The sequence below is a fragment of the Rana temporaria genome, chromosome 4 (genome assembly GCF_905171775.1).
Source record: "Rana temporaria chromosome 4, aRanTem1.1, whole genome shotgun sequence".
Taxonomy (NCBI): Eukaryota; Metazoa; Chordata; class Amphibia; order Anura; family Ranidae; genus Rana; species Rana temporaria.
In genome coordinates this window covers 311,638,691-311,661,950 of record NC_053492.1, presented here as the reverse complement: position 1 = coordinate 311,661,950, position 23,260 = coordinate 311,638,691, and the positions used below count along the sequence as shown (strand labels likewise).

Here is a 23,260-nt window from a genome sequence, read left to right as displayed (position 1 = left end):
TACGCCGGCGTAATTTAAAATTTCCTGCGTCGTATCTTTGTTTTGTATCCACAAAACAAGATACGACGGCATCTGGGATCGATCCGACAGGCGTACGGGTTAGTACGCCGTCGGATCTTAGATGCAATTTTTTCGGCGGCCGCTAGGTGGCGTTTCCGTCGAAATCCGTGTCGAGTATGCAAATTAGCTATTTACGGCGATCCACGAACGCACGTCCGGCCGGCGCATTTTTTTACGTCGTTTTTGTTCGGCTTTTTCCGGCGTATAGTTAAAGGTGCTGTTATGAGGCGTACTCAGTGTTAAGTATGGCCGTCGTTCCCGCGTACAATTTTTAATTTTTTACGTCGTTTGCGTAAGTCATTCGCGAATAGGAATTTGCGTAGAATGACGTCACCGTCGTAAGCATTGGCTGGTTCCGGTTTAATTTCGAGCATGCGCACTGGAATACCCCCACCGACGGCGCATGCGCAGTTTAAAAAAAAACGTTGTTTATGTCGGGTCACGACGTATTTACATAAAACATGCCCCCATTACATCCATTTGAATTAGGCGCCATTACGCCGGCAAAGATACACTACGCCGCCGTAACTTACGGCGCGGATTCTTTCAGGATTTGAAAGAAAAAAATAAGTTACGGCGGCGTAGTGTATCTTAGATACGCTACGCCCGGCGCATAAATGCGCCGCTGTACGAGGATCTGCCCCTGAGACTTTTATTTTGCTCATATTTGCACATTCCCGCATAAAATATTATATTTTAGTGAGGGGCATATTGTATGCACATATGCTCATATCTGTGTGTGTACGCACCTAAAATGCTGACCAGCAACTCATATTTCTGTATTATTTTTTTTAACTGCTCTATACGCATTTTTATGCACCTGTGTGGACAGACACATTGAAAACAATGGTCTGCATTTACACCAGTAAAGAAAAAAAAAAAATGTGTATGCATAAAAACGCTGAGTTTTAAGGGAACAGTGTGCAGGAGGCCTATTATGTTCATTAATGGACACAACTTCTCTTCATTCTTGACCATAGAGTTTATACAGTAATGCCCTAGGGCACTAGGCAGGAAAATAACACAGCACTGCCTATGGGGATGCCCAGCTGGTATAAACCTCCTCTCTGCTATAGGCAAGCCAGTTATCTCTGTCTAGTTTTCAGGAGTATGGAACTAATTCACCGTTGGGACCTGTGATTCCATTAACTTTTTTCCTTTTTTCTTGGAATTTTTACCTGCGGAGATCTTCAATCAACAGCCGGGCTGGGTGACAGGCTGGATAATGTAGATCCAGTGGTCAGCCTAGTCTGGCCAAGGAGCGCATGCAGACATTTAGCTATGCACTGCATTGGCTGCAACAAGCCCCATCCTAGGCCAGGGCAGCCAGTGAGTTAAATATATGTCACAGTAATGCCCTGTCTGCATGCCCCCCCATTTTGGTGGTGAGAAAGATCTGTCTCCAGAGTGTTACCTGACTCCTCTGTGAATCAAAGTAAATGCTTCCCCCCTCTCCTTTGGGCGCAGTACAGGGAGCAGCTATTTCCTGTGATTTTTGGCCCTGTGGTGTCCCCTCCTCCCTATTAGGCCTGGATCTCCTTGCTAGTCCCCCCTCTGCCTCTATGTCCCTTGGGGTGAATTGGTGCAGGGTTGTATACCCAGTTGTATACCCAGTTCCCCTAGTCCCCCATGCTCTGGCTGTGTTGCGGGGTGTAGTTGTGGGGACAATGTGCTGTCTGTGCCTGTACGGCCCGCTTTGTCTGTACCCCCAGATTGGCATATGGTCCCTGATCTCAGTTTTGGGGTATCCCTGCTGCTTGTGTGCTCCCTGCTCTCCCCCCTCTCGCTCCTTTGCCGTGTTGAGACACTTGTGGTTAAAGGGATCATACTAAGTCTGTGTAGGCCCTAGCCGACTTTTATTCCATGGTAAGCGGCTTTTCCGCGCCAACCTGGTTGACCTTATCTAGGGCCTTTCAGGTGGCAGAGTACCTTTCTTCCATGATGAAGAACAGGGAAGGCGCTTTGCCACTGGTAGGGTCTTTTTTCCTCTGCACATATGCGGTTTCATTGCGGGTTCATTGGTTCATTCCTGTCTGCAGCTCTTCCCTCCTTATTTACAGGCTTTTTATGGGGTAGTACAGGATCTGCTTCTTCAAGCAGAGACAGACCCAGTTCTTGTACTGCTGTGTGACTAACTGGCTTGCCTATAGCAGAGAGGATGTTTATTATTACAAAGTTATTCTCCTGCACTCAAGTGGTAGGTCTGGGGATGTATAGTACAGACAACTTCTTTTTATGCCAACAGCCTTGCTACCCTTTTCAGGACAATGTGTGTCCTAGGAACTGTAAAATAATAGCAAGAGAAGGGCACACTGACCTAGAGCATTACCAAAATTTTACAGTTGAGAGGGGGTTTATACCTGCTGGGACTGTTTGAACCTAGGAAAATTATTTTTTTGGGGGAAAATGTGTTTAATCCCAACTCGGCACTGTCTAAAAAAGCGTCTATGGAGATCAGCACAGAAGCCTTTTTTTAATGCTTAATACATTTTAGCACAATTATATAGGAGCTAATTTTAAAATGTCATTGAATAATTTAGGTTTGGTGGAATAAAAAGAGAGGCATGTTCTGAGAAAAAACCTTGTGTTGACCTATATCACATTTTATTAATGAGCTGTTCGGGGTCTGATTCAGATCACTGTTAAGCAGCAGGAAGAAATTAACTGGTCTTTTGCTGATTTATTTTGTGTGTACCTTTGAACCCATTAACTGGTACCTCCTTCCCAACAGAAATTAAGGTGGCCTATTTCTCAATAACACTTTACCTACCTTCAGAGAAACCCTAAAATATTCGGGTCCTCAAATTAGGTCTAAACAAATGTTTTTAATCCCAAAGTGCTATTATTTATTTATTTTCTTCTGGAACTAAATTCCATTACAGAATGTCTGTGCAAATCCAAAACTATATTGAGATAGAATGCATATTTTTTTTAAAACAAATCCAATTTAAAAATCTCCTTCCAATTAGTCTACTTTTGCAACAGAACAGAATATATTCTCTGTATTAAAGAAGATCTTTTATTATTTATATATTTGTGGGATAATCACTGTTTTTTATTTGTGTCTAGTTTTAGGTGATGATGAACTAGATGGCTATGTAAAAACAGAAGGAGCATGGATGGCGGGTAGACAAAGACAGCTATACATGAATGTAGATGCATTAGGCTGTGCCAAAAAATGTGAAAACGAGCAGAAGTTTACTTGTAGGTATGTATGAAATGTAAAATCAAGTACTGCTAATGTTACAATTCCTCTTGTAGCACTGGCGAATCTGGTAAAGGTTGCAGTTAGCAGGGTTTATATGTTAAGTAGTGGAGGGGATAGGACTGTGCTGTAGAGAGCTGGTCTGCTCAAGGAGGAGAGACATACGACCTCACACAATCCCAGCGTTTTTGCCTTCTTTAAAGTGGTGCACTGAAGCACCAGTTCCATGTGAGTACCCCGGACTGGGGTTTGTGTTTAATACATTTTTATATAGTAAAACGGTATCACACTATCCAGCCTTTTTTTGTTACCCTACATGTATATGGAGACAATGTTATTGGGCAGCTCAGGATCCCACAGCATTCACAGAACCCAGAAGTGGTTCACAGGCGTATTTTGACTGAACATAGGTGTGAGGTCACATGCTCTGAGGTGAGCATTAATTTCCTGGGGGGAGCACTAGTGTGTGAACACATCAACACATTTGGATCATCACATTAAGAATCAACCACACAATTTGTTATGGACTTCATAATTTCATTTTGTTGCACTGACTTATGGAATTTACTGTCAGTGCATCATCTTCAAGCACTTTATTTGTCACTTTATTTACTCTATTTTCAGGGTAAAAAAGTGAGTGTTATACGCCAATAAATACAGTGGGCCAGATCCACAGAAGAATTACGCCGTCGTATCTCTGTTTTGTATCCACAAAACAAGATACGACGGAATCTGGGCTCGATCCGACAGGCGTACGTCTTAGTACGCTGTCGGATCTTAGGTGCATTTTCCCGCTGGCGTTTCCGTCGAATTCCATGTCGAGTATGCAAATTAGCTAGATACGGCGATCCACAAACGTACGTCCGGCCGGCGCATTTTTTTACGTCGTTTGCGTTCGGCTTTTTACTGCGTATAGTTACCCCTGCTATATGAGGCGTACTCAATGTTAAGTATAGCCGTCGTTCCCGCATCAAATTTTTAATTTTTTACGTCGTTTGCATAAGTCGTTCGCGAATAGGGATTTGCGTAGAATGACGTCACCTTCGTAAGCATTAGCTTGTTCCGGTTTCATTTCGAGCATGCGCACTGGGATACCCCCACGGACGGCGCATGCGCGGTTAAAAAAAAAATGTAATTTACGTCGGGTCACGACGTATTTACATAAAACACGCCCCCATCACAACGATTTGAATTGCGCGCCCTTACGCCGCCAAAATGACACTACGCCACCGTAACTTATGGCGCAACTTCTTTGAGGATAAGGAAAATACGCTGTAGGTTACGGCAGCGTAGCGTATCAGAGATACGCTACGCCGGCCGCAACAATGCGCCGCGCTACGAGGATCTGGCCCAGTATGCTATGGTAACATATCTGTATGGAATTTGAAATTTAATCATGCCAGTTTGATTCACGTGAATAACACTTTATTGCATTACTGTCACTTTATTTAGATATTATTTATGGTTATTATCATTGTATGGAATTGTGATTTATTCATTTCAGTCTGATTTACGTGATTAGGACTTCATTGCACTATTATCACTTTATCTAGTTATTACTATACACATATTATTTATATAAAAACAAAGTATCAAATAAATATAGAACCGTGGTTCAAATGATAAAACAGTGCTATAAAAGTTATGGTGAGTAGCCCCAAATAGGAGCTTAAAATAAAGAAGCAGGGGTGGTGTGCTAGGTGATCAAAAACAAGGCGTGAGTGCACCCTATATCTTATTCAAGACTCACCAATTAATGTGATAGTACCCCCCTCTGGGGTGCAGGCTTACCACAACCTGCAAGAGGAATAGCGTGTTAATGCCTATCCTCTCAGGCACACCACACCGTCCACTGTTCTTAAGATCCGCAACGGTCATTCTCATTGAGGGTACATGTAAGCAGAGGGAAACACTAAATAGTGAAGTACTGCTAAAACAATGCCCCACACAATGTAAAGGAGACCAATCCCCATATGTAAATGCCCGTACAGATAAATATAAAGGAATGAACAAATAAGCAAGTCTGTAATCTCTGCTGTCACCGCCGTCCTCTGAGCACCAGGGGCCGCACGAGTGCTTGTAACGCTGGTATAACAGTGGTCAGCTGTGGAACGCAGGAAGGCTTCCGTGTTGCGCTGTTGTAGCCACGCCCTGACGCGTTTCGTCACTTCCGACTTCGACAGTTTAAAATAGCGTGGCATTCTATAACATTTCTATTGTACATATGCTGTAGAAGTTTTTTTTGCTAACATCAGTTTGGGTTGAGCCTTACAGCATAGCTATACCTCATGAACCAAGATCTTAAAAGGTAAACACATGAGGAAAAAATACTTTCCCCAACACAACCATTCGTAATATTATGCTTCACTGTGAGTGGTATAAACAATCTAAAAATCTGAATTCTGAACACATTTTTTTTATAAGAAATGCAAGGCATATGTTTTTGCTATCTTTCTTTGAAGAGAGAGCTTTCTAAGATAAAATGTTTGGCATTGACACAACTCATTCTTGTACAGCAAATTGTGTTATACATTAAATTAGATAATCACGTGGATGGTGCTTTAAAGAACAGGTTTAACATGGCAATTATGACAGTACAAGGGCAACAGACCTGGGCAATGAAGTAGCAATCATGACAGAAGGTGAACAATAAATATGGGTAATACAAAGGCAACACATGGGAAACAACAGGAACAGCCTCAGCTCAGAGTGACTGGAAGTAGTTATATTGACAATTTGGTAATTCTCCAGGACATTGCTGGAGTTATCCTAGGTATGGATTGGAGGGGGGGTATTTTGATTCAGTCCTCTGAAACTGCATATTCATTCTTATTCTGCTAATGGGAGCAGTACTGAATATTATTAGGCTGTTTTCTGTCTGGGTGGACGATGTGCTGATGTCATTGCATACTACGAGTCCAGAAAGCACGGGTGCTTGATTATATGTCGGCCAGCGAGATATTTTAGCATGCTTTCTCTGCATAACTGTAAGTGCGATTTTAGTCTTTTAACAATGTGCCATTAGAGGCAAGGGGGTGGCTGGTGAATCCTCTTGATATGGCACCTCATCCCAGTTCAAATAACAAAGGTAACAAAGGTAAAAGGGGGGATGGGATTATAACAGTGCCAGTCATACAATTACTGTATAGATCACATCACATAGATTCTTTTAAAAGAAGACAAAATGTATTTGTACAAATAATTGTTAAACATCGAAGTTAACAAAACATATGTATTTTAGAGAATACACAGAAACTAATACAAACTGAATTATCCCAACATGTTTCACCAAAACATTGGCTTCTTCAGGAGAATAGTGTCAATTCAGTTGTAGCGCTTACCCCCGAAGGAGCCGCTGGTTGATTTTGGGATCGGCCTGCTAAGTTACCCTGGCGGTGTCTAGGGGTGCAATTGTGAAAACAGTGGTAGTGAGCGAAGGTCCAGACAGCCAATAAAAGGGTTTTCAATGCTTTATTGTCCAGGCCAAACACGGCCAACATCAACACGTATTGGGAAGGTCAAGGTTGATGAAGGAAAGAGAAGAGAACCTTGCGGTATCAGGCCTGGATGTTGGATGGAGCAATCAATACTGCTCTGTATAGTACCAATTTTTTGTAACTCGTCGCCAATCTGCTCGAAATGTGGGTAAAGTGCCCCCGGACCGACCCCTATAATAGGCCTGGCAGCCAAAGCGTCACTCTGAACTAGCTGGGAGGAACGGGTCTCTCTCACAGACTCGGCTCTAGGGCCTCTGCCACAGGCCAGTTTCAATAAAGGACTTAGGTGAATAAAGAGAGCAAATCCTCCCAGTTGACTTTTCCTATATAGGGCCCCAGATGACAGCAAGCATACCTGTCAGTGGTCCGGACGCCCGATCCCAGACTGGGATCCTCTCAACAAGTCATGGGACCCAGTGGGATCCCTTTCCTCCTCATGATGAGGTTCGATGCAGCTGTCAGCTTTGGCCAGGTGGGCCGCGCTGGCGGGGTAAATGGATGCGCGTACCCTGAAGGTGGATACCGCACCTGGTGTGGGGACCCCGCGAAGACTTTGTAACACATGACCCCTGTCACAGATATGCTCTCCCCCAGCATGCCCCGCGAGGAAAAACTCCTCCATTTGGTTGCTGGGGAAAACTTGCTCTGCCAGAACCCCTCTGGCGGTGGTATTGCACCCCTTGACCACAGACTGATCCAGTGGACATTTCTGGGATGACAGAAATCCCAAATTTAGACAAAACACGAATGGGAGCAAAGTAACTCTCCCATTCCCACTAACTTTAGCGTAGCGCCCATGCTGAAAGCAAGGGGGCGCTACACAGTGTAATAATGAAAATTTACAAAAGAAAAACAGGTAAATTAATGAAATAGATAATGCACATGTCGGAAATTACAGACATCAGGATGCTACGGGTCCCATCATGATCCAGCCATAAAGATACCCCCATAGATCACATAACCTGCCAGGCACAAAACCACACCTACCCGCTGTCCCGCAGGTGTCCAGGTCAGCAAGGCGCCCAATAGGGATGGCAAACCAGCACTGTCCTAGCGTGACTGTAGGGGGCTATGTAGACCATAAAACTGAAATAAATATTAATAGGTTAAATATAGGCAGACTGCTTAATGGCTAATCTCTGCCCTAAGGGGCCAACATAGTCTCCATACATACCAAATTGGTAATCAAAAGGGCAAAAAACGGGGTGCTGAGTGATCAATCAAGGTTAGACCGCATATCATGCCAAAATCAAAGAAATCAGCAGGAGCTGGATAAAGCCAAAAAGTGCCAAGTTAGTGGTAGTAAGGCACAATGAAATTCACAATATCAAGCCTGGGTAGGCTAGCTTACCAAAATTAAGGCAATGGAGGTAGCAAATGCCTGACAAATGCCTATGGTCCAGGTATGGATGGATCAATTAGACTAGGAAAGCCTGCATGGATCAATAAAAATGAAAAGCAACAAAGGTCAATAAGGCTTGGTCCATAGACCCAGGAAGTGATAGCAAACAGGCACTGAATAAATTTACCTTCACCAAGGACAGATCAAGCATCTCAGCACCCCGTCGACACGACCAGCTGAGGACATACTGGCAGTGTCGGCCTTAAATAGCTCCCCAGCCGGCCGGCGTATGACATCAGCCGGGAGCAGATGTGAATTGGCCACAGCGCATGCGTGGCTAGGCCATCCGCGCCTACAATGCCCAGAAGGCATTGCAGAAACATAGTGGCGTCAAACCCTGATGCCGTCCCATATGTGCAGATGCAGCCACCTCCCCTCCCAAAGGGAGGGGTTAGGATGCAAATCGTGAATAAGGTAGCGGGGCAGGATGGAACGCAGCTGGGTGTGGCCAAGGGGCGGGAAGAGTGTCAAACTGACATCCTTCCCTTGGGTGTCCATTAGGGGTGTCAAATATAATCGCTGCATCAGTGCATCGCGATTTGGGTGTTCCCGATGCGGCAAAGATGCATGCGACCCTGATAATCGATGCCTAGCCCCGCCCCGTCCCATCCCCGCCCCTCCCGGGAGAGTGCTCTGTTCTATGGTACCTTTTTTTTTACACAGCTCGTGTGACTGCCCGGCCCGCCTCTCTCCTATGTCCAGTCTGCGTGCTCTTCCGTGTCTCCTGGCATCAGCCCCGCCCACTGACTAGAACTTCATATTAGTAGAGGCGGGTAGTGCGCGGCCCGCCTCTCTCCTATGTCCACTCTGCTCTTACGTCCTGGCGTCAGCCCCGCCCACTGTCTGTAACTATCAGATCAGTAAAAAGGCGGGAGGGGCTGACGCCAGGAGAGGACGTAGGAGCAGCAGAGTGGACATAGGAGATAGGCGAGCTGTGCAGTCACGCCCTGTCCCTAGGAGCTTACAATCTACTCTAGAGGTACGTGAATCACACTCTGTACCTTAGGGATATAACAAAAAAGCTAAGAAGTGTCTTAGGCCTCTTTCACGCAGGCAGCTTACATTCCAATTAGCAGGAGATCTTGGATAGACTTTTGTGACATGCGTATCTTAAGGTTTTTCTTTCATATTGAAATAGACCCATGATAGGTCTAAAGGTAGGCGGATGCAAACAGACATGCATTTTTTTACCTCTAAGGCCGGGTACTAACGAGCAAACATGTACGATGAAACCGGTCCGTCGGACCGTTTTCACCGTACATGTCTGCCAGAGGGCTTCTGTACGATGGCTGTACTAACCATCGTACAGAAGTCCGCGCGTAAACAATACGTGGGGCGTGTCCGCGTCGTCGCCGCGACGATGACCCGGCGACGTGGGCGGGCCTGCCTTTTAAAGGCTTCCACGCATGCGTCAAAGTCATTCGACACATGCGAGGGACGGCGGGCGCTCGGACATGTACGGTAGGTTTGTACTGACGACCGTACATGTCCGAGCGGGCAGGATTCCAGCGGACTGTTTTAAAACAAGTCCAGGAATATTTGTCTGCTGGGAAAAGGCCCGGCGGGCAAATGTTTGCTGGAATTCGGCCCGCTCGCGCCTACACACGACCGAACATGTATGCTGAAACTGGTCCGCGGACCAGTTTCAGCATACATGTTTGGTCGTGTGTACGGGGCCTAATACATCACATTTAGGTCTAAAAAACTGGAAAGGGTGCAAACATTTTCAGGGGGATAGGTAGATGACTCATGCTGGGTCCCGGGCGCTGAGTCCAGCAGAAATCTCATAGAAGATTACATAGCAGTGTAGATGGTGGGGGGAGGGGATACATCTCTGTTTAGATTTTGCAGAGGAGCTTACATTCTATTAAGACTGCCTGTTATTGATAGGAATGTGGGGGAAGTGGAGTGAGGACACAACCCCCCCCCCCCCAGGTCAGTGTGCACTCCATCCTGGGTCTGTGATCATGTGACTGAGAGGGGGGTTGTTCTCAGCAGAATCTGAGAAATTAGGGTCATAGTTCAGGGGTGACCCCCCCCAGACCTCTCCATATCCTTCTATGTCTAGGGTGACCCCCCCTCCCCCGTCCTGTGTATTGGGGTCACCTCTCCTCTGAGTGCAGGAAAGGGTTACAGCCCAGAATCCCAACCCGGGCCCCTCCGACACTCACCTCATTATATCCCTGATTATCCATCCTCCTCAGAACAGTGTCCTATGTAAGAGTCTCTGACCGTCTCCTGTACTTCGTCTGCAGTCTCTGACCGTCTCCTGTACTATGTCTGCAGTCTCTGATCATCTCCTGTATCATGTCTGCAGTCTCTGATCATCTCCTGTATCATGTCTGCAGTCTCTGATCATCTCCTGTACTATGTCTGCAGTCTCTGACCATCTCCTATATAATATCTGCAGTCTCTGACCATCTCCTGTAGCATGTCTGCAGTCTCTGACCATCTCCTATATCATATCTGCAGTCTCTGACCATCTCCTATATCATATCTGTAGTCCCTGACCATCTCCTGTAGTAGTTCTGCAGTCCCTGACCATCTCCTGTAGTAGTTATGCAGTCGCTGACCATCTCTTGTAGTAGTTTTGCAGTCTCTGACCATCTCCTGTAGCATGTCTGCTGTGTTTAGACTTTGCTACATGCAGGAAGTGTTATTGTGTGTTGTTTTTTTTTTTTAAGAACAGATACGTCGGCGTAAGTGCTACGTGAATCTGGGCCTATGAGATGATCGTAGGAAATAAATACTTACCATGATCATCAGCTTCATCTAGTGGCTATGACATTATTTTGCTAGTTCACTCTATTCTGTATGAATGAATTATATTCAACCTAGGAAGAAAATAGACTAATAAAATTCACATTTGCCCCCATTTACACAGAATGAATATACATGCAGTTTTACAGAATGAACTGTTCTGCCTTTTTTTTTTATAAATATACCCTACACCTTAATGTGGGTCTCAATACGCTTTACCTTTTAGCCATTTCATGGTTTTTATTGTTCCCACGTGGCAGATTTTCTCAAACTTCCTGCCCCAGTAACCTTGTTGTCAGCAGCACAGGAGATAATGATATCTCCAATAGAGACAAAAAAATAATAACTAAAGTTTCCACCCTTTATTGGCTTTTGGTTTCTGTCTGTTTTCCCTATAGAAGAGGAGGTTAAGGAAAGTACACTGAGAGATTACAATACATAAAAAACTTGAGAGTTCTAAATTCTAATCCCTCCTCTTCTTATCCAAAATTAAAAAAACAACCAGTTTGTATTTCCTATTTTGCAGCGACACAATTATTTCTTACATCTTATATTGACTCTCCATGTTTGAGTTGTCGAATCTGGGTATTTTTCTTCCTGCTAAGTTTTAAATGCATGTATTTAAAATACATCTTTTGGCGTATACAACAAAAAGAGGAAGAGGAAAAAACGAAAGTTGGGCAGGAACAGTGCCAGGATGAATGTAAGGGAAATCCTTCTACTGAAGTACTAATAACTAAACATTACTTTTGGCATGTGTCCAGAGCCAATGTGAGTGCCCGGCGGGCACGATGAACGCCGGGCACCCGCGATCGCTCGTGACAGAGCGAGATCCGGGATCTATGTGTTGAAGGTATGGGACCTTGAGCAATGGGTTGTCTTATTTAGTGAGGGGGCAGAAAGATGGAGGGGTGGAGGGGGTGAGTTATGAATGTGAATTGTTTCAATCTGTATCTTTGTAAGGAAAACAATAAAAAAAATTACTGAATTAAAAAAAAAAAAAAATACACAAATCCCGGTTCTTTCAGGGGAGTAGAGACAGATTATGGGCCAGATCCACATACATCTGCGCCGGGCGCAGCATATCTAAGATACGCTACGCCGCTGTAACTTACTTTTGTTTTGTTTGAATCCACAACGAATCCGCGCCGTAAGTTACGGCGGCGTAGCGTATCTGTTGCGGCGTAAGGGCGCGGAATTCAAATGGAAGTGATGGGGGCGTGTTTTATGTTAATACGTCGTGACACGACGTAAACAACGTTTTTTATTAACTGCGCATGCGCCTTCCCTCGGGGTATCCCAGTGTGCATGCTCGAAATAAAACCGGAAACCAGCCAATGCTTACGACGGTGACGTCATTCTACGCAAATTCCTATTCGCGAACGACTTATGCAAAAAATTCAAAATTGTACGCAGGAAAGACGGCCATACTTAACATTGAGTACGTCTCAGAACAGCAGCTTTAACTATACGCCGGAAAAAGCTGAACGCAAACGACGGAAAAAAAAATGCGCCGGGCCGACGTACGTTCGTGGATCGCCGTAAATAGCTAATTTGCATACTCTACGCGGATTTCGACGGCAAAAGCCACCTAGCGGCCACCGAAAAATTGCATCTAAGATCCGAAGGCGTATGAAGACGTTCGCCTGTCGGATCAAGCCGCAATGCCGTCGTATCTTGTCTTGAGGATTCAAAACAAAGATACGACGCGGGAATTTTTGAAATTACGCCGGCGTATCTATTGATACGCCCGCGTAATTTCTTTGTGGATCTGCCCCTGCCTGTTCATACTAAGTATGAACACCAATCTCTCTCTCCTCCTAGACAGACCCAACCCCTCCCCCTACAGTTAGAACACACATAGGTAACACATTTAACCCCTTGATCGCCCCCTAGTGTTAACTCCTTCCCTGCCAGTGACATTTATACAATAAACAGTGCATTTTTATAGCACTGATCGCTCTATAAATGTCAATGGTCCCAAAAAAGTGTCAAAACTGTCAAATTTGTCAGCCGAAATATCGCGATAAAAATTGCAGATCGCCGCCATTACTAGTAGAAAAAAAAATTATTAAAAAAATGCCATAAATCTATCCCTTATTTTGTAGATGCTATAACTTTTGCACAAACCAATCAATATACGCTTATTGCGATTTTTTTTAACAAAAATATGTAAAAGAATATATATCGGCCTAAACAGAGGAAAATATATTTTTTTTTTTAAATGTGGGATATTTATTATAGCAAAAAGTAAAAAAGATATTGGCCCGAATTCACATACATCGGCGCATATTTATGCGGGCGTAGCGTATCTAATATACGCTACGCCGACGCAGCGCACAGAGGCAAGCACTGGATTCACAAAGCACTTGCTCCCACTCGCTCTTAAAGATACGCTGGGTTTCCTCGGCGTAAGCCAGCGTAGGTGGAAGTGGGTGTGAGCCATGCTAATGAGGCGTGACCCCATGCAAATGATGGGGCACGCGCCATAGAAATACTTAAAATGAACGGCGCATGCGCCGTCCCGTGGCCGCATCCCTGTGCGCATGCTCAGAATCACGTCGGGACTACTCCCTAAGATACGCCGGATCACTGCCTACGACGTGAACGTAACCTACGCCTAGTCATATTCACATACAACGTAAACGACAAAGGATACGACGGCTTGTGTTCCCTGGTCCATACCTTTGCATGGGTTGCGCCTCCTATATTGGAAATAACTTTACGCCGGACGTACGACTTACGCAAACCGCGTATATTATGCGCTGGGCACAAGTACGTTTGTGAATCTGCATATCTTCCACATTTGCATATGTGCATAGAAAATCTATGGGAGCCGCAAATGCGCCCAGCCTAAATATCCGGGCCATTGTGTTTTTTTTTTCAAAATTGTTGCTATTCTTTTGTTTATAGTACAAAAAATAAAAACTGCAGAGGTGATCAAATACCACCAAAAGAAAGCTCTATTTGTGGGAAAAAAAGGACGTAAATTTTGTTTGGGTACAGCGTCACATGACCGCGTAATTGTCAGTTAAAGCAACGTAATGCTGTATCGCAAAAAATGGCCCGGTCATTAAGCAGCCAAATCTTCCAGGGCTGAAGTGGATAAAACTCTAGTCAGATGTAAAAAACGCAAATCAATGTAGCTCTGTAATCAATAATACATTTTTAAACATATTTGTTAAATGCAAGCAATGTTAATTGAAGAAACTTTACCCATGCTCAACTGGTCTGTTATCACATAGATTTCTGAGGGACGGTGCTCATGGCTGGAGTGTGTGCTCCCAAGGCATCAATCCATAGAAGAAAGTAAGTCGGCAACCCGGTACGTTCCACATTCCAAATTCTTTAAAAGTGTCACAAAATAGCTAACATTTTTCTGCTATAACAGCCTTCTTCAAAGGCTTTAAAGAAGGCCATCATGGTCGAAACATGTTAGCTATTTTGTGTTGCTTTTATTGTAGCCTAATAAAGAATTTGGAACTTGGAACGTATCAGGTTGCCAGCTAATTTCTTCTATAAATTCAAGCAATGAAAATACCTGAATTTCACCAGGCATTAGCCTCTTGCAGTTACTGTACAGCAGAGATGGAGTGTGATAGGAAAAAATGGTACAATGAGTCAATTAGTTCAGGTGCTGACATGAAACATGCTGATAGGAAGACAAAGCAGAGTAACAGAGGGATGAGCTCATCATTGAGCTGCTTCTCTTTTAACTGTTCAGTCACAGCCTGGACAGGTCCAGGACAACCTGGGCTCAGAAGAAGTGGGTTGAAGGATGCTTGCCATAAGACTGAGGACATCTAGTGGCAGAAAAAAGTACAGTTGGGGTAATCTCTGGATTGAAAGTGAATATTGCTGCAAAAGCAGGTTTTGTTCTCTTATCTTTTAATCGGCAATTCATTTGTATCAAAGAACAGCCAATGCTGTACTCTAAACTAGTTCTAATTATTAGTCCACGAATCACCCTGTATACACACACATATCTTACTGTATCACAGTGCATGTGTTATAAATTTTGAATACTAATTTTCACTGAAGGTATTTCTTCGAAAACTTTTCTCCCCTTATACCCCATACACACTATTAGATTTTCTGCAGATTTTTGTCTTCGGATTTACCAAAACCATGTAGTGTAAGGGCCTGCCTGATTGCATACAAATTGAAACTCTTAAGGTTTGACCTCATGTTATATGGTTTCGGTAAATCTGAAGACAAAAATCTGCAGAAAATCTAATAGTGGGGCCTTAGACTGCATAGTCTGTTGCAAAAGATACAAATTCTAAGAATTTGGAATATCTTTTATAGCTTTTTACATTTCCTTCAGGAGGGATGGTGCCTTTCTAGCTAATGTGTATCCTTCTAAAATTCCTTTGCACACAGAGATATCTTGGCTCTGAGAAGCACAGATTTAAAATCTCAAGTGTTTATCTCCTCCTTCCTTATCTGATAACATACAGCTTTCCAGGCTTATCGCAGTCATGAAAGAACAATCAATATTAAAATGTAGCCATATCCTAAAGCCTGGTACACACTGTCCGAATATTGGCTGGTATCGTAGATTCTCCCAAACTCCTTAGTTTCTTTTTTGTTCAGCCCGCTGGATTGAATGAAAAAAAAATTATAGTCTGTATTAGGCATAAGAGTGTTTTTATGTACATGCATAGCAAGTACTTTCACAGCCTGTACTATAATTGAGTGAAGAAAGTTGATTAGAAAAAAAAATGTAATACAGCCCATATACTTTTTCCAAAAAAGTTCAGCAAACCGAACACAAACCGAAAACCGAAACTAACACCCCTGTGTAGCCCGAGTGCTGATTGCACTGTCTTTATTGTAACAGTGGGTGGAACTATTATAATTGAGCAGAAATGTCCTGCCTGTTGGTGCTCATCTCCACCCAGCTTCGCTCATTGTTCAACAGATACACATGTAGAGTATTAACTATGGACATTATCATTTATTAGACTTACCATTTACAAACATAGTGGGAGGAGGTGTATGATTGTTAGGTGAGAAAAAAAATTGTACTGCTAAATATGTTATTTAGGAAAGGCAGGCACCTGGGTCACACGCTGCAGAACTTTTGCAGGGTGCTCCAAGTTCCAATAATTTATTGCTCGTGTCTCCTTCCACCACACATCAACTGCCTGCCGAGCATATTACACAAAGGCAACACTGCCCACAGACCTTGTAACTGAGCACCCACGGACCACTCACAAGTGAAACTAACATCCCAATGCATCAGGGGATGTGTAATTCAAAGGGGTGGGTGGAAATTACATGCTGTGCAGCAGATTGATTACCCATTTATGCCAAGCAGATGATGTAAAACGGCTGAATATGACGTCACACTTATGCCCTGTACACACAATCGGAATTTCCGATGGGATAAAATCCGATGGAATTTTCTGTCGGAATTCTGTTCGAGCTGTCTTGCAAACACACTGTCAGACCGAATTCTGACCTTTCAAAACGCGGTGACGTAAAACACTACGACGAGCCAAAAAAAATTAAGTTCAATGCTTCCGAGCATGCATCGACTTGATTCTGAGCATGCATGTTTTTTTCTCTGTCGGAGTTCCACACAGACGATCGTAATTTCCGATTTTTTTCCATCGAAAAATAATAAAACATGTTCTATTTCTAAACTCCGAAGGAAAAAAGTCAGATAGGGGCCACACACAGTCGGAATATCTGATGAAACAATTCCGTCTGACTTTTTTTATCGGAAATTCTGATCGTGTGTACCAGGCATTAATTTGTCTCTTCTGCAATAAAATAAACTTACCTGCCTGCTTGCATTCTTCTTTGTACACTGTGCATGTGCAGCATAATTTACATTCCGGAATGGTGCATGTGTACTGGAATGACTGAATTCTTGCTCATGCCCAAGAGTTATGCCGCGTACACACGACCGTTTTTCATGACGAGAGCTCCAGAGCATTTTTCTCGATGAGAAAAATGGCCATTCAAAATTTAGAATCTGCTCTTTTCTCTTCGTTTTTCACGTTGTTGTTTTTCTCGTCGTGAAAAACGACCGTGTGTAGGCTTTAACGACAGGGGAAAAAACGTGCATGCTCAGAAGTAAATTATGAGAAGGGGAATTTGCATAATCAGTCTAAAGGGTGGCGCCATTCGAATGGAACTTCCCCTTTATAGTGCCGTTGTACATGTTGTACGTCAATGCGCTTTGCTCAAGCATTTTTTTTCACGATCGTGTATATGCAAGGCAGGCTTGACAAGAATCCCATAGAGAAAAACGTTGTTTTTTTCCATGACATGAAAAACGATTGTGTGTACACGGCATCACATCATACTGTGCCATCCAATCAAGAGCAGCACCTGAAAGTATTGTGGAAGAAGATGCCAGTGCTGCTTTGGGATTGGACCATTAGAGCAGAGGTAAGTATATAGCATATTAATGCAATTTCAAAAGTAATTTTCAATATCATTAACTGCAAATTTAATTAAAATAATATCCTACCATGGAAGTCATTGTTTAGGCACTTCCATTTATAGGGTGACATTGCTCTATTTCTCTGTCCCAGTTGTGCTTCTGTGTTGTTGTCGTCCTCTCACACAGGCTCACAATGGAACCTGAAATTGACATTATTTAAGCATGGTCCAATGTCATCACTACAAGCAATTGACTAAATATTAAGTTAAACTACATATACATTTCTGTTCCACCTACCAAAAGAATCCATATTGTTTAGTGAAGTTCTCCCATGAGAATTCCTCTCCGCTGAAGAGGCTGTGGGCACACTGGTATTCTACCACACATACCTTGGGCTTGTAAGGGCCTGACCAACTACAGAAATCAGGTCTGCCAGCTTATTTCCCAAATAACTGGGACTCTTACCAAACCTGATCCAGCAATATCCTTCCCTTAAACATTGAAAGCTTCCCCATACACTTCCGTAACATCATTGTAAATATTTTCACGTCCGCCAAGACGCTTATCACCAAACTCTGGAGGTCTGCTCAAGCACCCAGTGTGTCTGAGTTGGTTGCTCTTGTAAACCTAACATACAATTGTGGGAATTGTATAGCTCTTTGATCAGGCCCTATGTATGAATTCAATCGAATGTGTAGTCCATGGATCTCATTGACATCTCCTACCACAGTTTGATGTAATTTATTAGCATGGTATAACTGCTGTTTATTACTATACCTTTTATGTTTGTCACTAATGACATTGATTTTTAATTGTAGTTTTAAATTGTAGATTACAGAACAGAGTCTCTTGGGCATTACCAGGCTCGGAGACACAAAAGAAACAAAAACTAAAACAATAGAAGCAAGACTAAAACATCCTAAAACAACCTAAAGTTGTACGCTCAATCCATCTATACAAATTGGGGTACAGGAGTTTTTCCTGGCCATCTTCAGTGGCAAACACATTAACGATATGCCCTCTCTCCTTGAACCCAATCACAACCCATTCTGCCACACAGGGTGGATGATCTCCTAAGTCCTGCCACCTAAGGAAGAACAGATCGTATCCTAAAGCTCATTAGTTGTCAAGAGAATCTGCATTTGTATCTGCAGGCTCCATCCAGATATTCCAAATTTTATGGAACTTCTTAGCACACCCCCTAGACAGATAAGTGGCCTTGTACATTGGTAGGGCTGCATTAACTAATAGTTTCCAGAAATTAATGGATGGTGCAACAGGGGATTTCCACCTGAGTACACTGGCCGTGTGTGCATAATACAGTAATAATCCTAAAAGGGTTTGAACCACCCAGCATTTGGCCAGGGGTTCTACAAATCCTAACAGACACGCTTCCACCATCAGCAGGACTTGAATAGTGGTAACTGTTAGAATAAATGTGATGACCTCATTCCAAAACAAATTTACTTGTGGACAGGTCCAAAAAACATGCATTGAAGTCCCCTGAGGGTGCTGCGCATCGCCAACAAGAATCTGGAATATTTGGATTTATTTTATGTAATCATGTGGGTGTAAAATACACTCTATGTATGATTTTAAATTTAATGAGTTGGTCCCTCGCGGAGACCAACTGTGAGAAGGGGCATGTCCACACCTCCTCCCAGTCCTCTGTGTCCATTATAGGAAAGTCTTCAACCCATCTGGCCCTGAGAGTTTCTATGTACATTAGGTAGTAGTTCTTTGTATAAAATGGACAAAGGTTCTCAAATTGAGTATTAAAGTGGTTGTAAACCCTTACAACTCACTTTATGCTACAGGTAAGCCTATAATAAGGCTTACCTGTAGCTACCCTGGATATCTCCTAAACCTGCATGGTTTAGGAGATATCCTCCTGTGTCTGCAGGTGCAAAAGAGATTGGCACATGCACACTGAAGCAATGGCACGTCGTGCTGTTGCTTCAGCTAGATGTGCCATTACCAAGCGGCTCCCAGGTGCATGCGCGGGAGTGTCCTCATTGCGGCTCCGGCCAATCACAGCACCAGAGACACGATACCCAGAAGAAACCTCCGGGCGAGATGTCAGCCTCTGGAGGGGGGGACGAGGACCGCTCTGGGGGCTTCGATCTGAGGTAAGTAATACATAATGAGCTAGTATGCTATTCATACTAGCTCATTATGCCTTTGCCTTGCAGGGTTCTTTATTTTTTTTATTTAATTTTTGGGGTTTACTTCCTCTTTAAAAGTGTGTCTCAGTTGCAGATATCTAAACAGATGTGAATCATATTTTTGTTTCAACTCATCAAAAGTCTGAAGCTGACCCCCCGTACATATCTGGTGCACATATTTAATGCCCTTAAGTGCCCAGATGTTTGAGTCAGGTATGTGGTGAGATATGCTCAGAGGGCCCAGGGTGCAGGGAAAGGGCTACAACCCATGCCTTCATGACAGCCTTCATAGCTAGTGTGAGGGGAAAAGATGCTCAAATTCCGCGGTAAAGCACATTCCTCAGTGCCTCATAGGAGTCCAAACAGGCTGCCTCCAATGCCACCGCTACGCTGGACTCATCCGATATGAGCCAATTGTGTGCATTGTGGGTCAACTGGCTTGCCAAATAATACCTGTACAGATCAGGACAAGCTAGACCTCCCTTACTCCAGGGCCTCTGTAGCACCATCAGCTTAAATCTAGGCTGGCTCGTGCCCCAGAGAAAGGAAAGCAACGTTGTATTTATTAGGCGGAACACTTTTTTGGGTATCCACACATGGGAATGTCTAAGGACATAAAGTCAATAGCTTCATCTTAAATAAATTAATTCTTCCAATCAGGGAGAGGGGGAGATGGGCCCAGGCCTTTAACCTCTCTTCCATATTTTGTACTAGTGGAGCTAAACTAAGCATGTAGTAGTCAGCTGGGGATTGAGAGATATGAATGCCTAAATATTTAAACGGACTCATCCATATCAGTGGTAAAGTGGGGTCCGCCTGGGATCTTTCCGCATTGTCAATTGGCAGTATTTGGGACTTCTCCCAGTTAACTTTAAGCAGTCTGTGAAATCGGAAAGAATGTCTAGAGTCTTTCTGAAGAGAAGGACCAGGATCATTTAAGAAAAAATGAGGTCGTCTGCATACATAGCCAGTTTTTCATGTATAGAACCGACATGGATGCCCCTGACCTTGTCAGACTGTCTAATGGCAGAGGCGAGCGGCTCCATCACCAGAGCAAAAAGGGCTGGTGACAGCAGGCAACCCTGCCTCGTCCCCCTTCCAATTGCAAATGTGGACGAAAGGGCCACCACCCAGTTTAACCTGCGCCATTGGGGACCTATATATAATGTCAATCCATCTGTGGAATTCTATCCCAAATACCATAGTTTCCAGAACCAAGGACATATAAGACCAGGTCACCGAATTGAATGCCTTCTCTAAGGCTAATGCGACCAGTACCCTGGTAGAGGTCTCAGATGAAGGCAACTGTAGATGTGTGAAAACACTGTGTAAATTAATGTCCGTCGACTTCCCTGGCATAAAGCCAGTTTGATCAATGTTGACCAGAGATGGGAGGATCATCTGTAACCTGGTAGCCAAAATCTTGGTCAATATTTTGAAGTCATAATTTAATAAGGAAATCGGCCTATGAGAGGCACAGTGAGTTTTGTCCTTACCAGGTTTGGGGATGAGAACTATATGTGCTTAGTTCATAGAAGGGGTTAAGGATGAACGTTCCTTGCAGTCAACATATACTTGGAAAAGTTTAGGTGCGATGAAGGTCGCATAAGCTCTGTACCATTCACCAGGGAGACCATCTGGCCCAGGCGTTTTACCACTTGGAAATGAACGAATATCTATTTCTATTTCCTCAGTTGTAAAATCCTTTTCCAAGAACTCTACGTCCACCTGCGTAAAAGTAGTTAAGTGCAGAGATTGTAAGTACTTTATAAGCCTCTCATCAGGCCAACCAGGGACCGCTGCATAGAGGTTCTCATAGAAGGTCCGAAATTCATGCAAGATTTGTTCAGAGTCTGAAACTACCCACCCATCAGGGCTGCAGATCTCAGATCTCTGTTTGCGTTTTGGTGTCCGCGACAAGAGTTGGGAAAAGTTTACTATTGTTGCCCCCAGACTCAAAATCCTTCTGGCCAATGTATTTAGAGCTAGGTGCGTTGCTGTGGCCAGATGTAGAGACAGCGCTCTTCTCGCATTTGTTAGTTTGCTGAAATGATTAGGAGTTGGGGAGACAGAAAAAGTTTTGTCAGCCTTAGATTCTGGGAGGATAGCTCAGAGCGAACCGCTTTGATAGCTGACATGTACTCCCCCCTGGTATTGGCCTTAAAGGCCACCCAGACTATCTGTGTGGAGGCAGAGTTCTCATTTAGGTCCCAGTATTGTTTTAACTTGGGGGAAACTATTTCCTTAACTGTAGAGTCCTGTAGCCACTTGGTTGCCAAAAGGCAGGAGTTTGTGCCCCTGTTCCCCGACAACACTAAGGTAACCTCCAGTGTGGCATGATCAGAGAGGCCCACAGGTAAGTACGAGGCCCCCCGCACCACCATCAGAGCACACTCCACTGTCATTGACCATATTTGGTCAATAACATCCTCCAGGATCCCTGGCTAGTTTGTTTACATACATCAGCTGGGGGATCTGACTATCCTTTAGCAGTGGTAGTGCACTGGGGAAACATCATTCGGCAGTGTAACGTCATGACTGATGATTCATCTGCATCACTGGATGACCAACAGACATTGTATTACAACGTGGGACATAAAAAAATGTGTTTGTGTGCATTTTATTTGACTAAGAGGACTTCTTCATGCTGCTAGTGTGTTTTATTAACGTTTTCGCAGTAGGCCCCACAATGCACGGCACAGCTTTGCCCAATTAGGGCACAGTGAAAAGCTGGTTGTTAAAGAGCGGGCCGGGAAGCCAGCCTTGGCGTCCTTAAAAAACAGTGCCGGGACAAGTTCATCCGGTGCCCAGGGCGAAGATGAAAAACTGCACCGCAGTTACAGTGCATTAATATATAATGGCTTCTGCGCTACTACAAGTGAATAAAAAGTCTTCCAAAATAAACAGTTTAAAAAATTGCAGCAACAACTCGCAGTGTATACAAACAGCAATAAGAGAATAAGTGAAATAAGGTTATTGCGCGAAATATAGAAAACACATAATAATGTAGCGATAAAGATAACAATAGTGCAGATGAAGACATGCAAAATATAGAAAACACATAATAATGTAGTGTTAAAGATAACAATAGTGCAGATAAAGACACGTGACCGTGTCGTAACGCGTAGGGATTGGCCGTGGACAGACGTACACCAGGAGTGACGCCAGACGGCGCTGAGGACGCCACTGTCTATGTTTTTATGCACTCGATTTATATTTCATGTAAGTATATTTACACCGCAATAAATATTCCCTTAGTCTTAAATACTACACTATTGGTGCCTAGTAGGAACCCATGAGTAAGTCGCGTGCCTGTGATGTAACGCGTAGGGAGGAGCCTGCGATCGAATCCGAGTGCATCGGATCGAGCTGAGGAAACAGCATACTGAGTGGCGTTTTCATGCTTTACTGAAAGCGGGGATTCGTGAGTGCATATGTCAATGCTCTGATTACATTTTTTTGATCTGTCATCGAATATTGCGCAATGAGAGTTTTTTTCTCTTTTATTTCATGCAATCCCTGTCTGTGAGTGCCTGTATCATCTGATCACAGCGGTGGAGGGCTGGATTAGCATTCAGATTGAAGAGAGTGATTTTTTCCCTGCATGGAATCCTGCTAATCACTGTGCACTAATTAAGGACATATTAGTAATTCACAGTTCTCCCTGATTAGTTTTCTTTGTACGTTTTATCACCTTTTAAGTTAATATTAGCGCATCTATATTTTATATGTTACACTATTGGAGGCCCTCTTTTGTCCCTCTTGTTCCCG

The 23,260-nt window shown here is 43.7% G+C and overlaps 1 protein-coding gene across 1 annotated transcript in view; it reads left to right on the top strand.

Annotated features, from left to right (window-relative positions):
- The window catches only part of PLG (plasminogen), a 179,833-nt gene that overhangs the window by 4,474 nt on the left and 152,099 nt on the right, over positions 1–23,260 (top strand). The window contains exon 2 of the mRNA XM_040350604.1: positions 3,130–3,268. Within this exon, the coding sequence (XP_040206538.1) occupies positions 3,130–3,268 (139 nt within the window). The remainder of the gene's footprint in view (positions 1–3,129; positions 3,269–23,260) is intronic.